This window comes from Erinaceus europaeus, chromosome 18 (assembly GCF_950295315.1).
Source record: "Erinaceus europaeus chromosome 18, mEriEur2.1, whole genome shotgun sequence".
Taxonomy (NCBI): Eukaryota; Metazoa; Chordata; class Mammalia; order Eulipotyphla; family Erinaceidae; genus Erinaceus; species Erinaceus europaeus.
Window position 1 is genome coordinate 20,721,564 of NC_080179.1, and position 15,340 is coordinate 20,736,903.

General features: G+C 38.6%; 1 protein-coding gene across 1 annotated transcript in view; it reads right to left on the reverse strand.

The window, feature by feature from the left end:
- Nucleotides 1-15,340, reverse strand: part of MYO3B (myosin IIIB) — a 508,363-nt gene that overhangs the window by 139,568 nt on the left and 353,455 nt on the right. The window contains exons 29-30 of the mRNA XM_060177727.1: nucleotides 11,863-11,923; nucleotides 10,805-10,904 (exon numbers count right to left, since the gene is read on the reverse strand). Of these exons, the coding sequence (XP_060033710.1) occupies nucleotides 10,805-10,904; nucleotides 11,863-11,923 (161 nt within the window). The remainder of the gene's footprint in view (nucleotides 1-10,804; nucleotides 10,905-11,862; nucleotides 11,924-15,340) is intronic.

Below are 15,340 nucleotides of genomic sequence, written 5' to 3' on the forward strand. Positions count from 1 at the left end.
CAGAGACCTATAGGATGACTTCAAAAGAAATAATATACACATTATTGGCTTGCCAGAGGAAGAAAGAGAGGGAGGGGAAGAAAGCATTCTTCAGGACATAATAGCTGAGAACATCTCTAGTCTAGACGACATCAAAGACATAAAGGTTCAAGAATCCTAAAGGGTCCCAAACAGAATTAATCCAGACCTAAAGACACCAAGGTACATCAATTTAGAATAGAAAGGAATAAGGATAAAGAAAGGATCCTGAAGGCTGCAAGAGAAAAACAAAGAGTCACTTACAGAGGAAAACCCGTAAGATTAGCAATATACTTCTCCACACAAACACTAGAGGTCAGAAGAGAATGGCAAGATATCTATCAAGTGCTCAATGAGAAAGGCTTTCAACCAAGAGTACTGTATCCTGCTAGACTGTCATTCAGACTAGATGGAGGCATAAAAATCTCAGACAAGCAAGAGTTGAAAGAATCAACTATCACCAAGCCTGCCCTAAAAGAAGTTCTGAAAGGTCTCCTATAAACAGTCAGACCACCATAAATATGCCATAGATCAGAATATTCTAAAAATATTCAAGAATGGCATAAAAATATCTTCAGTCTTTGATATCAATAAATGTCAATGGCTTGAATTCACCTATTAAAAGGCACAGAATAGGAAGATGGATCAGAAAACACAACCCGACAATATACTGTCTACAGGAAACCCACCTACCTCAACAAGACAAACACAGACTCAAAGTGAAAGGATGGAAAACTATCATACAAGCCAATGACCCATGAAAAAGGGCAGGAACAGCTATTCTCATATCTGACATGATAGACTTTAAAATAAATAAAATTTAAAAACATAGGGATGGACACTACTTAGTACTCAGAGGATTAGTCAATCAAGAGGACTTAACAATTATTAACATCTATGCACCCAATGATAAGCCATGTAAATATATCAAACATCTACTGAAAGATCTACAGCAATATATTAACAGCAACACAGTAATAGTAAGGGACTTTAACACCCCTCTCTCTCAACTTGACAGGTGATCCAGGCAGAAAATCAATAAAGAAATGAGGGAGCTAAATGAGGAGATAGATAAACTAGAACTATTGGACATTTTCAGAGTCATTCACCACAAGAAACTGAAATACACATTTTAATCAAGTCCACATGGTCTTTCTCAAGGATAGACCATATGTTAGGCCACAAAGACAGCATCAGCAAATTCAAGAACATTGAATTCATCCCAAGCATCTTAAAGTCCTAGAAGAAGAAGAACAAAGGAACCCTAAAGCAACCAGAAGGACAGAAATCACTAAAGTAAGGGCAGAAATCAGTAACATTGAAAATAAGAAAACCATACAAAAGATAAACGAAAGTAAATGTTGGTTTTTTGAAAGAGTGAACAAAATCGACAAACCTTTAGCCAGACTCACAAAACGAAAAAAGGGAAAAGACCCAAATAAATTATATCGTAAATGAAAGAGAAGATATCACAGCAGACACTGCATAAATTCACCATGTCATGCAAGGCATCTATGAACAACTATATGCCACCAAGCTAGATAACCTGGAAGAAATGAACAGTTTCCTAGATACCTATGAACTTCCCAAGTTAAATAAAGAGGAACTAGATAATATGAACAGGCCCATCACAGCTAATGAAATTGAAACAGTTATCAAAAACCTTCCCAAAAATAAAAGTCCTGGACCAGATGGTTTTACAAATGATTTCTACAAAACCTTCAAAGAAGAACTAATACCTCTACTTTTAAAAGTCTTCCAGAAGATTGAACACACTGGAATACTGCCTTCCACCTTCTATGAAGCCAACATCACTCTGATACCAAAAGCAGACAGGGACACAACCAAAAAGAAATCTACAGACCAATATCTCTGATGAACATAGATGCTAAAATATTGAACAAAATTCTAGCCAACCAGATACAGCAGTATATCAAAAAGATTGTTCATCATGACCAAGTGTGGTTTATCCCAGGCATGCAAGGTTGGTTGAATGCAACATACTAAATCATTATGTGGTGGGGATGCATTGGATCGACCTTCTCGTGGTGCATCCCGTGAGTACCCATTCATTGGGGAAACTGACGATCCTTCCTAGCCGACTGAATCCACATGGATCCCAGTCACTTTCAAAGCCAGCAACAAGCAGCTCCTGAAAGCTTTCAACCTGACCTGTTGACTGGCTACGGAAGAAGGGCAAACGCTAGAAGAAGAAGAATCAATGTGATCCACCACATCAATAAAAGCAAGACTAGAAACCGCATGATCACATAAATAGATGCAGAGAAAGCCTTTGACAAAATACAACATCCCTTTATGATCAAAACGCTACAAAAAATGGGAATAGATGGAAAATTCCTGAAGATAGTGGAGTCTATATGTAGCAAACCTATAGCCAACATCTTACTCATTTGTGAAAAACTGGAAGCATTTCCCCTCAGATCAGGTACTAGCCAGGGCTTTCCACTATCACCATTGTTCTTGCCATAGCAATCAGGCAGGAGCAAGGAATTAAAGGATACAGATTGGAAGAGAAGAAGTCAAACTCTTCCTACTTGCAGATGGCATGATAGTATACACAGCAAAAACCTAAAGAATCCAGCAAGAAGCTTTTGGAAATCATCAGGCAATACAGTAAGGTGTCAGGCTACAAAATTAACATTCAAAAGTCAGTGGCATTCCTCTATGCAAACACTAAGGTAGAAGAAGTTGAACTCCAGAAATCAATTCCTTTTACTATATCAGCAAAAACAATAAAATATCTAGGAGTAAACCTAACCGAAGATGTGAAAGACTTGTATACTGAAAATTATGAGTCACTACTTAAGGAAATTGAAAAAGACACAAAGAAGTGGAAAGATATTCTATGTTCATGGGTTGGCAGAATTAACATCATCAAAATGAATATACTACCCAAAGCTATATACAGATTTAATGCTATCCCCATCAAGATCCCAACCGCATTTTTCAGGAGAATAGAACAAATGCTACAAATGTTTATCTGGAACCAGAAAAGACCTAGAATTGCCAAAACAATCTTGAGAAGAAAGAACAGAACTGGAGGCATCACACTCCCAGATCTCAAATTGTATTATAGGGTCATTGTCATCAAAACTGCATTGTACTGGAACATGAATAGACACACTGACCAGTGGAATAGAATTGAGAGCCTCCACACCTCTGGACATCTGATCTTTGACAAAGGTGCCCAGACTATGAAATGGGGAAAGCAGAGTCTCTTCAACAAATGGTGCTGGAAAAAATGGTTTGAAACATGCAGAAGAATGAAACTGAACCACTATATTTCACCAAATACAAAATTAAATTCCAAGTGGATCAAGGACTTGACTGTTAGACCAAAAACTTCCAGATACTTAGAGGAAAATATTGGCAGAACTCTTTTCTGCATAAAATTTAAAGACATCTTCAATGAAACTAATCCAATTACAAAGAAGACTAAGGCAAGTATAAACCTTTGGGACTACATCAAATTAAAAAGCTTCTGCACAGCAAAATAAACCACTACCCAAACCAAGAGACCCCTCACAGAATGGGAGAAGGTCTTTATATGCCATATATCAGACAAGAGGGTAATAGCCAAAATATATAGCTTGCCAAACTCAACAACAAGAAAACCAATGACCCCATCCAAAAATGGGGAGAGGTCATGGACTGAATGAATATTCACCACAGAAGAGATCCAAAAAACACATGAAAAAATGCTCCAAGTCTTTGATTATCGGAGAAATGCAAATAAAGACAACAATGAGTTATCACTTCACTCCTGTGAGAATGTCATACATCAGTAAAGGTAACAGCAGCAAATGCTGGAGAGGTTGTGGGGTCAAAGGAACCCTCTTGCAGTGCTGGTGGGAATGTAAATTTGTCCACCCTCTGTGGAGAACAGTCTGGAGAACTCTCAGAAGGCTAGAAATAGACTTGCCCTAGGATCATGCAATTCTTCTCCTCAGGATATATCCTAAGGAACCCAACACACCCATCCAAAAAGATCTGTGTACACATATGTTCTTAGCAGCACAATTTGTAATAGCCAAAACCTGGAAGCAACCCAGGTGTCCAACAACAGATGAGTGGCTGAGCAAGTTGTGGTCTAGATACACAATGGAATACTGCTCAGCTATTAAAAATAGTGACTTCACCGTTTTCAACCCATGTTGGATGCAGCTTGAAGAAACCATATTAAGTGAAATAAGTCAGAAAGAGAAGGATGAATATGGGATGATCTTACTCTCAGGTAGAAGTTGAAAAACAAGATCGGAAGAGAAAATGAAATCAGAACCTGAACTGGATTGGCATATTGCACCAAAGTAAAAGACTCTGGGGTGGGTGAGGGGGGAGAATACATGTCCAAAAAGGATGACAGAGGACCTAGTGGGGGTTGTATTGTTATATGGAAAGCTGGGAAATGTTATGCATGTACAAACTATTGTATTTACTGTCGAATATAAAACATTAATTCCCCAATAAAGAAATTTAAAAAAAAAACCAAAGAAGTTAACAGTAAAAAAAAAGAAAAAAGAAAAAAAAAACCCATTGGTAGGCAATGACAGTCCTTGATCAAATAAGTCACAAAATCAAATTAAGTACCTGACACCAAGAAAACATAAACAAGTCACCTCACATTCCACCAACAGCAAACATCTACTTTATAGGTAGCGCTTGCCTTTATCTTGTTATTTGGGATTTTTCTCGGATTACTTACTGATATCCATTCTTTAAATATGAAAAAAAACTGTCAAAAAACCTTTAGTTAGATTACAATTAAGGAGAAAAATAGTGAAGAAGAATGAAACCACGTTACAAAAAGTGCATATATTTATAGTCGTAGAAAATTATAGTTTTTTATTGCTGTTGAGAGAGAAGAAAAGTAAAAATCTGGCACATCAGTTAAAAATCGTAACACTCAAGGGTCACTGAATGCAAGAGTAGCTGGTACCATTTCACAATAGTCTCCCAGGATCTCTGCAGTACAACTCAGTGTGATAGTAATAAATAATCACGTCTCAAGACATTAAGAATAAGAATTGAGTTCAGAACGCAGAAAGGGAGTGATAGGTTTTAGAAAGCGACAACTCTCTGGAAAAAAAAAACTTATATAAACTATCTGGTCTCTAGTGCATCCTCAATCTTGTAGCTGTTCTGATTATTTAAAAACATGAGACAAGTCATGTCATTCTTTTGCTGAAAAATGCTCAGAAGTGCTCAGTAGCTCTGGGTTTACACCTCACTACTCAAAATGTGGGTCTCTGATCAACAACATCTGTACCACCTGCAAGCTTGTTAGCATCGCAGAATCTCAGGAGCCATCTAGACCTGCTGTAGCATAATCTTCATTTTTAACTAGATCCCTGGGGTGTTTGTTAAAACATTAAGAAGTAATGATCTGTCTCCTTACCTCCTACAATCCTCTCCCTTGCTCACTGCACTTCAGTTACACAGGCTTCTTTATATTCCTCACATACTCCATGCAAGCTGTCTTCTCAGGACCCTAGTCATTGGAGGTTTCCTCTGCCTGCAATGTTCTTCCAGATATCCACATGGTTAACTAGTTCACCACCTTCAAGACTTCTCCATACAGCCCACTCTGACCCTCTGGTTAAAAGTGCAACCTTCAACAAGGGCAACAAAGGGGAAAAAATAGCTCCAGGAGCAGTGGACTCATAGTGCAGGCACTGAGCCCCAGCAATAACCCTGGAGGGAAAGAAAAAAAAAGTGCAACCTTTCTTTAACCCCACCCCCCATACTTTGTCATCTCCACTGTTGCATTTTCACCCCCAAACACTCTGCTTTTCCAATATCCATATAGCCAATTATGCATTCTGCGTATTGCCATCCCTCTGCTAGAACGTAGTGGTGTGAGGATAGGAATTTCTGGCTGTGTCACACATATGTATTTATCTAGAACACTGATTGTGACATGGAAGAAGGAGGAGGAGGAGGTGGAGGAGAACTAGTGTATTGCACCAAAGTAAAAGACTCTGGGGTGGTGGTAGTGGGGTTCAGGTCCTGGAACAGGATGGCAGAGGACCTAGTGAGGCTTGCATTATTATGTGGAAAACTGGGAAATATTATGCATGTACAAACTATTGCATTTACTGCTGACTATAAAACATTAACCCTCCAATAAAGAAATTAACAAATTCAAAAATAAAAAATAAAGGAAAAAGATGAGGCGAAAAAGAAACTCAATTTCATAAGGATAAATAGTCCAAATGTGACTATTGATCTAATAATTCACTTTTATTGTATTTCACAACAATATTCAGACTACGCAAACTGCAAAGTAAAATATCCATGGCAAAACTGGACTTTTGAAATAGTTTGAAAGGTACTGGTCCAGGACAATGTCTGGCATTTCATATGTGTTAATAATTGTTTGTGGAAGGGCCCGGGTGGTGGTGCACCTCCTTGAGCTCACAAGTTACAAATGTACAAGGGCCTGGGTTCGAACCCCTGGTCCCCACCTGCAGGGGGAAAGCTTTGCGAATGGTGAAGCAATGCTGCAGGTATCTCTCTGTCTCTTTCCCTCTCTATCACCCCCTTCCTGCTCGATTTCTGGCTGTCTCTATGAAATAAAGATAATACAAAAAATAATTGTTTGTTAAATAAATAGAAGAACAAATGTCTAAAGGCTAATTTTTTTACAAAGTAAAAACAGATCAAGTTCATATAGATGCCTCTCATCACAATTAGATAATTTAACCATTTGATTCTTGGCAAAGTGAGTTTTACGTACTTCCTGGACTTGTGCTTTCTCCTCTCATATGAGGGGTAAACCAAGCCAAAATGGACTAATTAAGCTCAATGTTGAGAGACAGCTTTTGTCTAAGACCCACAATTATGCATTCTCAGCAGAGCAGCCCTGACTGAACAACTTTAGATTCATAGATTTTTCCCTGCTATCTGAATGTAGGATTTTTTTTTTATGTTGTGCTTTGATAGGTTTTTATTTTATTTTTTGGCGGGAGGGTGGGTGGTGTGGTGGTGTTTGGAAATATATTTTTAAAAGTCATGTAAATTAATAGTATTGGCATTCCAGACCCCCCAGATAACATACCCAGACATACCAAATAGGAAGGCTCTACTTGTTGGATAGCAAGGGAAACCAGAGTCACTCTCCTCACCTCCAGCCAACCACCCACCACTTCATAGAACAATGAAGTTAGCATTTACTGCAACTTAGAAGGCAAATTTGCAGTTATTTTTTCTTAATTGAAAAGGTCACAATATTCTCATTCAGACTTCTACAGAACAAATGTTGATATGATGAGTTACTTAAGCTAAAGACTTAAGCACAAGTGTATAGCTTGCTGAAATGTTCCTCATACAATTTACTCTGGTTTCTATAGCTGATAACCTTGAAAGCAAACAAAAAGGAAAACTTTTGTTCTTTGATTCATCTTTGTTGCTTTCCAAGTTCAATAAGAATTTGATCTACTATATATATATATTGCCTCCAGGGTTATCATTGGGGCTCAGTGCCTGCACTACGAATCCACTGCTCCTGGTAGCCTTTTTCTCCCCCCCCCCATTGTTGTTGCTGCTGTTGTTGAATAGGACAGAGAGAAATTGAGAGAGAAGGAGAAGATATAGAAGTAGAGAGAAAAATAGGCGCCTGCAGACCTGCTTCACCACTTGTGAAGTGACACCGCCCCCATTCCCACTGAAGGTGGAGAGCCAGGGGCTCAAACCCAGATCCTTGCTCTTCGTTCTATGAGCACTTAGCTAGTGCGTCACCGCCCAGCCTCCCAAGATGTTTTTCTCTTGCCTAAACTTTCTTTCCTCTTTAGCCTTCACCAAACAATAAAAATAAAATAATGCAACTTGGGTCGTTTTAACTTGTTCTGCTGGCAAGATATTTATTTTCAGGATTATTAGAAATATATTTTAAAACTTTTTTTGTAATTTACCCAAGAGTTTCATTTCAGGGGGTCAGGCAGTGCCATACCCAGTTAAGAGCACATATTACCATGGGACCTGGGTTTGAACCCCTGCTTCCCACCCATATGGGGAAGCTTCATGAGGTCTGTATCTCTTTTTCTCTCCCTTAAATAGTTAATTCAAAATGCAATATATTTTTACATCCCCTGAAATATCCTCCCAAACTTTAGTAATGCCTTACAAGTTCTTCATACTTGTAAATTAATTTTGTATTTGTCTTATTTACTTATTGGATAGAGATGAAGAGAAACTGAGAGGAAAGAGAGACATAGAGAGGGACAGAGGAGGAAAACACCTCTGCAGCACTGCTCCACAGTTCATGAAGCTTCCCCCTGCAAGTGGAGACCAGGGCTTGAATCCAGGTCCTTGCATATTCTAACATGCGCATTTTATCAGGTGTGTCACTCCTGGAGCCTCTAATTTTGTATTTTTATGATACTAGTAGTAACTACTACTGCAACAGCTGATATAAATGTGGACTTTTACTGTAGACACTATGCTATATCCTTGACTCATATTTGCTCATTTATGCTTCAGTAAAATCCTTCAGATACAAACTAGTATTTCCCTCATCTTAGAAGTGTGTATAATGGAGTAAGGAGTAGTCATAGAACTTGTTTACCAATACACAGGAAAGTAGACATTTGAATCTAGGCAGGTATGACTCCTAAACCTTTGCCTTCAGTGGTTCAACTATACTTTTTTTTTTTTGGAAGCTGTATATATTTTAAAAAGAGAATGTCTAAAGAAAACAAAGACCAGATGGGACAAATCCAAAACAAATAGTAAATTTACAGATTCAACCCAAAACATAGCAATAATTACACTAAGTGTGAATGGTCTAAATATCCCAATGAAAAAGTAGACTGTTTTGGACAGATGCCATATAAATTCTTAGATAATGGATTCAGTTTCACCATACTATCTTTTCTATAAATTTCCTTTTACACTTCTACCCCTTCTTAATAACTGCAGCCTTATTTCCTAAAAAAGTGTGGTTTTGAAGAAAACTTTCCTTTTTTATATTCTGCATTTCCATTACTTGTTCTCTTTTGCCTTTCCCTGTGTTTAACTTCCACATGGACTGAAGATCTGACCATATTTACTATGCACTTCTGACTTTATATTATCCTACTTTGTCACTGATAAAACAGAAAAATTTGGATAGATCTTGAGATAATTGCCTACTTCAGAAAAATACATAAGGTCATTATTAGGTGTAAGATTGATACTTTAAATTAGAATGATTTCTTTCATCAGAATAGTCCACAATGTTCTCAGTATCTTCTGGTTTATCAACATTTCTATGGTCATGGTTCTATTTTATCTTTCAGAAGTATTAATTATAGCTACACACAAATCTAGAAAGTGCCTCTTACCATATCCTGTAATAAAAAAAACTTAGAAAAAGAGTTAGGAATAGTTATTTCCCAAAAGTGAGTGCCAAGATATTCTTGCTGAAAGAATAGCCTTGTTGCCAAGAGGGAAGAACTACTGGATAACTCCACTTTCTTTACTGAGCCCTAGAGTTTTATTCTGAACTACCTAAAACTAACCAAAAACTAGTTAACTGTTTATCTTTCCTTGAAAATTTGAAGTTGCGGGTGCCAGGCAGTGGCACAGTGGGTTAAGCGCACATGGTGTGAAGCACAAGGACCGGAGTAGAAATCCCAGTTTGAGCCCCCGGCTCCCCACCTGCAGGGGGTCGCTTCACAGTTGTGAAGTAGGTCTGCAGGTGTCTATCTTTCTCTTCCCCTCTCTGTATTCCCCTCCTCTCTCGATTTCACTCTGTCCTATCCAAAAGCAATACCAATAATAATAATAATAATAATAATAGCAGTGATAAACAACAAGGGCAACAAAAGGGAAAAAATAGCCTGCCGGGGTAGTGGATTCGTAGTGCAGGCACTGAGCCCCAGTGATAACCCTGGAGGCAAAAAAAAAAAAAAAAAAGAAAGAAAGAAAGAAACTGCTTTCTAAAAGTATGACCCTTGATATTATTTCTTCCCTTATAAAAGTAACTTTAGAGGGTTGGGGGTAGATAGAATAATGGTTATGCAAAGAGGCTTGCACTGGTGAAAAAATAAAAGTAAACTTAGTGTGGCTGGGCAATAAACTGTCACATTTAATACAAATTTTGTTTCTAGCTTTCATGGCTTTCTAAATCTGATATTTAAAAAAAAATTATTTTACATTTATTTATTTTCCTTGTTGTTGCCCTTTGTTGTTGTTGTTGTTGATGATGTCGTTGTTGTTGGACAGGACAGAGAGAAATGGAGAGGGGAGGGGAAGACAGAGAAGGGGTGAGAAAGATAGACACCTGCAGACCTGCTTCACCACCTGTGAAGTGACTCCCCTGCAGGTGGGGAGCCAGAGGCTCCAACGGGGATCCTTCCACTGGTCCTTGCGCTTAGTGCCACATGCGCTTAACCCGCTGCTACCGCCCCACTCCCTGAAATTTTTTTTTTTTTGGCCTATATTAGGTCATATTACTCTCCTAGTCCTGCCTTCTAGACAATCTTGCCCACACTGTTTATTACAGTTTCACTCATATGTGGAATCTAGAGAACTGATAAACATGAACTCGCAAAACACAAACAAACAAACAAACTGTCTCTAAGACTTTGTGAGAACTATGGGGGTTATCTTTGGAAGGTGGGAGAGTGGAGACGCAGAACGTTGTCGGTGGGTGTGATGTGGGATTATACATTGTAATCCTACAATCCTGATTAATTCACTATTAACCACAAATTTAAAAAATGAAGGGAAAAGATCTACATACATGTGAATGGTCGAAGCCACGTGCAATTCAAAATATTCTCACCAGGTTTTGCAGGGATTCCCCTTGAGAGACTGAGCTCTTCGTGATCTGGAGCAGCACGGCATGTTTGAGCAGACTGGCAATTGGTTCCAGAAACTGAATGCTTTGGAAAGACCCAGTAAGAGAAACATTATTTTTATTCTCTGATGAAGCAGTTTTAAGGATATGATTTCTATTTAACTTAGGGACCCTTAGTCCTGATTATATGGCAAAAAAAAAAAAGCTAACTATTGTACATTGGGGGCATGTGAGTTCCGAGTCACCACCCCCCATCTGACATTAAAGTTGAATGGAACACCTCCCATTGCAGCAATTAATAGCAAAGTTGCCACCTTTATGCTTCATTCATTAATTTTTTCCCTCTGAACAAGTCAACCTAGCCCTCCTCTTCAATGAATTATAGCTCACAATGTAAAAACAGCTATCTGTTGATTTTCTCTTATCCTTAATTTTTATCCCTAAGAAAGAAAAAAGCAAAACTATAGGAAGGTATTAATCTATTTAACATTTCTAAGTACATCATGCAAAGGATTTTGGGTTTTTTTTTTTTTTAATCTTACATATGCTCTGCAGAGTTACTGGCAAAAACTGTACATTTTCTTCATTTCATCCTTTCAACATCAAATAGTAGGCAGCAAAAATTGGATCAGACTTCAAAGCCTTCTGTGGGCTCCAAGTCACAGAGAGACGCCTCCATTTCACATATTGAATTCGAGCAGGATATCAAAGTGCTACCAAAGAACCTTGGGTCCTTACTCAGAAAGAGGCTCTAACATCTGTAGAGAGTGGAGTGCACAGACAAATCACCTCAGGGAGCAGCTAGCATTTATTCTCAGCAGCAAATTTCCAGGCTTTTGATTCTCTCTTCACTGTACCTCCCTTGTCTCTCCGCTGAACCAGAGTTCTCTAGCAAGCCGGGCTTTTGTCTCAAAGACTTCAAAATATTAGTAACAGTTGCATGTCTGGATGGCCTGGCCTTGTAGCAACAGACTTCCTGTCCATGGAAGGAACAAGCATGGAATAAGGATGTGAGTTACTTAGGAAACAAAATGTTCAACTACCTTAATTGAATATCCTGAGAAGACACCACCTTCTTTTGGAACATTCTGTAATTCGGAATCCCTAAAAAATAAAAATAATTGTAATAATTATTTTTAAAAGTCTTAAATCTGATAATTAAAAAAAAAACTGATAGGATTGCTGTCTTCCAAAGGTATGTCAGAATATATATTTTTTTTACTTGAGTTTCCATTATTTCCCATGCTAGTCCTTTGTTACAAGGATATGATCAATTTAAGAAAATGCATCTTGAGGCTGGGAGTTGGCACACCTGGTTGAGTGCATGCATGACAGTGCTCAAGGATGTGGGTTCAAGATATGAGTCTCTATCTGCAGCGGGGAAGCTTCATGAGCAGAAAAGCAGTGCTGAAGGTCTCTCTGTCTTTTTTTCTCTAGCTTCTTATTCCCTCCAAAATTATCTGCCTCTAACCACAAATAAGTAAATAAACATAAGTAAGAAATGTAGGGAGTCGGGCAGTGGTAGCACAGTGGGTTAAGCACACATGGTGCAAAGCGCAAGGACCGGCATAAGGGTCACAGTTCTAGCCCCGGCTCCCCGCCTGCAAGGGAGTCGCTTCACAAGTGGTGAAGCAGGTCTGCAGGTGTCTGTCTTTCTCTCCTCCTCTCTGTCTTCCCATCCTCTCTCTTCTCTCTATCCTATCCAACAACAACGATATCAATAACTATAACAATAAAGCAACAAGGGCAACAAAAGGGAATAAACATTTTTTTTAAAAGTTTAAAATAAAGAAATGTAAAAGGAGAAAAGAGAAAAATAAAATGCATCTTATTGGTGTTGTTCCTACAACCAGAGCTGGTTTGAGATCCTAAAATCCAAGATTCTGACCTCTATAAAATTGTGTGATCCAGTTTGGTTTACCATTGGGCTTCCAGAGATTTTACCAAATCAGTCAGGTTGGTGCTAAAGCAATATATCCCACCTAGCAGAAAATGTTTTTACACATCTATTAAGCACTTCCTAATCTTTCTGAGTTGTTTTTAATGTCCTTATTAATGAAAATTATTCCTGTTAGTAAAAGTGAAGAAACTGAAGCTCAGAGAGGGCAAGGGGTTTGTCCAAAGATTATAACAAATACAGAATAAAGGAAAAACATTTATTCATTCCTATTCATCTGAATCCAAATATTCTCTGTGAGCCATGATACTCTGTCTGCCCTTTATCTCTGTGTATAGTGCATATACCCAAAGGACTTGCTCTTGTCAGTCTGGTTAGGTCCCTGTGGCTGTCAGTCACCTAGAGGGTAGGAAGACAGTAAGGTCCTCTAGGAGTTCTGGTGAACTTTGTTAGAGAATCTTTTCAGTTACTAGGGGGGTTTCCAATTTCTCTCTTTCCTGTGTCAACTTTTTAAGATGGCTCTAACTTGTATGAGTTTTTAGAATCCAAAGGGCAGTGGCAGACAGTTTCTTACTCTTAACTAAAGGGTTAACTGGTAAGTTTTATTCCCTCCTATTTCTGGCCTTTGAAGGAATTGAAGGTCATTGAGCAGAATGTGTATATGTGTTACTTGTCTTTTGAAAAGCAGAGCTGGGGTGTAGTGTCCATTGGCAGATAGATTAGAAGTCAAACAGAGGTAAGTAGGTTTTATTCCTAAGGGCTTCTACAAATTTTAACTTAGTAATATACACAATGAAACATCAAGAGAGAGAAAAAAAAATGAATGTCCCAGATTGATTTATTGATTTACTTATTTATTTATTTATTTTACATAGAAGCAGAGAGATAGAGAAAGAGCCTTCTTTTATGCAGAGAAGGCTTCAGGCTAGGACCTGGGTTGTGCTGTGCGCATGACAAAAATTACACTATTCAAGTGAGCAATTTTGTCCTTTCTTTGTTTCTCCCGTGATATTATTTTTAACAATGACACCCTCTTCCCTTGAAGTATGTCAGAAATCTCTTGGTTCTTATAACACGTATTAGGAAATACTGATAGGAACAGCTATTATTTGAAACGAATTCCATTTTGTTTTTTTTTAAAAAATGATGATTTCCTTCAAAAGTCTAATTGCCTCAATTCCAATTCGTAGCAATTTGGAAGTTGCTGTAGGAACTTGAGATTGGCAGTGCTGAGTAATGGTCTGTGAGCAGTCACTACCAAAACAAGAAAAAGCACAAAAATATCAAACAGCAGGTGCTTACTATATGCATCCATTCTTCCAAGCACTGAGAATGAAAAAGCATAGAGACATGACTAACTCAAATCATAACACCCAACAGCCATGCGAATTGCTTCCCTTTATACCCATTTTATAGGCGAGGACATTAAGGATCAAGAAGCTAAGAACTTGCATCATTGTCATCAACTAGTAAAGAGTATAGAATAAGACCCGCTGACACAGAAGAAGAGACCACAACAGGGGATTATTGCTTCAGGGAAGGACTTTCTTACACTTTTACACAAATGACTGAAAGGAAACAGGACATGTGTAAAAAGATAGTCTTAGAACAATTGGGACATTTTAAGCATGGATTGGTATTAGATGACATTGAGTTGTTGATTTTTTAAGTGTGATCTCAGCATTGTGAATCTGTCTGGGATGTGTTTGAACAGCACTGTCCTGGCCTTCATTTGGAATCACATGCTAAGTGACAGAAACAGTGAACCTGGCCAAGCTTCTCTAGCCAGTCCTGAACACCACACTATATCAAGTTGTGATGTCCCTTCACAGTCAAAAGTTCCTTTTAAATTCATGACACTGCTTAAGAAGTTAAGGCAGGGGAGTCAGGCTGTAGTGCAGCGGGTTAAGCGCAGATGGCGCAAAGCACAAGGACCGGCATAAGGATCCCAGTTCGAACCCCGGCTCCCCACCTGCAGGGGAGTCGCTTCACAGGCGGTGAAGCAGGTCTGCAGGTGTCTGTCTTTCTCTCCTCCTCTCTGTCTTCCCCTCCTCTCTCCATTTCTCTCTGTCCTATCCAACAACGACGACAACAATAATAACAACAACAATAAAACAACAAGGGCAACAAAAGGGAATAAATAAATTTAAAAAAAGAAGTTAAGGCAGAGGAGTCGGGCAGTAGCGCAGTGGGTTAAGCGCAAGTGGCACAGAGCTCAAGGACTGGCGTAAGGATCCCGGTTCGAGCCCCCGGCTCCCCACCTGCAGGGGAGTCGCTTCACAGGCGGTGAAGCAGGTCTGCAGGTGTCTCTCTTTCTCTCCCCTCTCTGTCTTCCATTCCTCTCTCCATTTCTCTCTGTCCTATCCAACAACGATGGCATCAACAACAATAATAACTACAACAATAGAACAAGGGCAAGAAAAGGGAATTAATAAATATTTTTTTAAAAGAAGTTAAGGCAATTATCCTATATAATAGCTCACTTTTCATGTTTGTCTGCCTGTTTTCTTGTGGTCTTAACTTTTCTCTGTGTTACTATGTATTTGGGGTAAACTGTAAGTTGAGAGTTAAAACTTTTTTTTCTTCTTTCCCTTCTGATAAGAGTACTACTCAGTTCTGGCCTA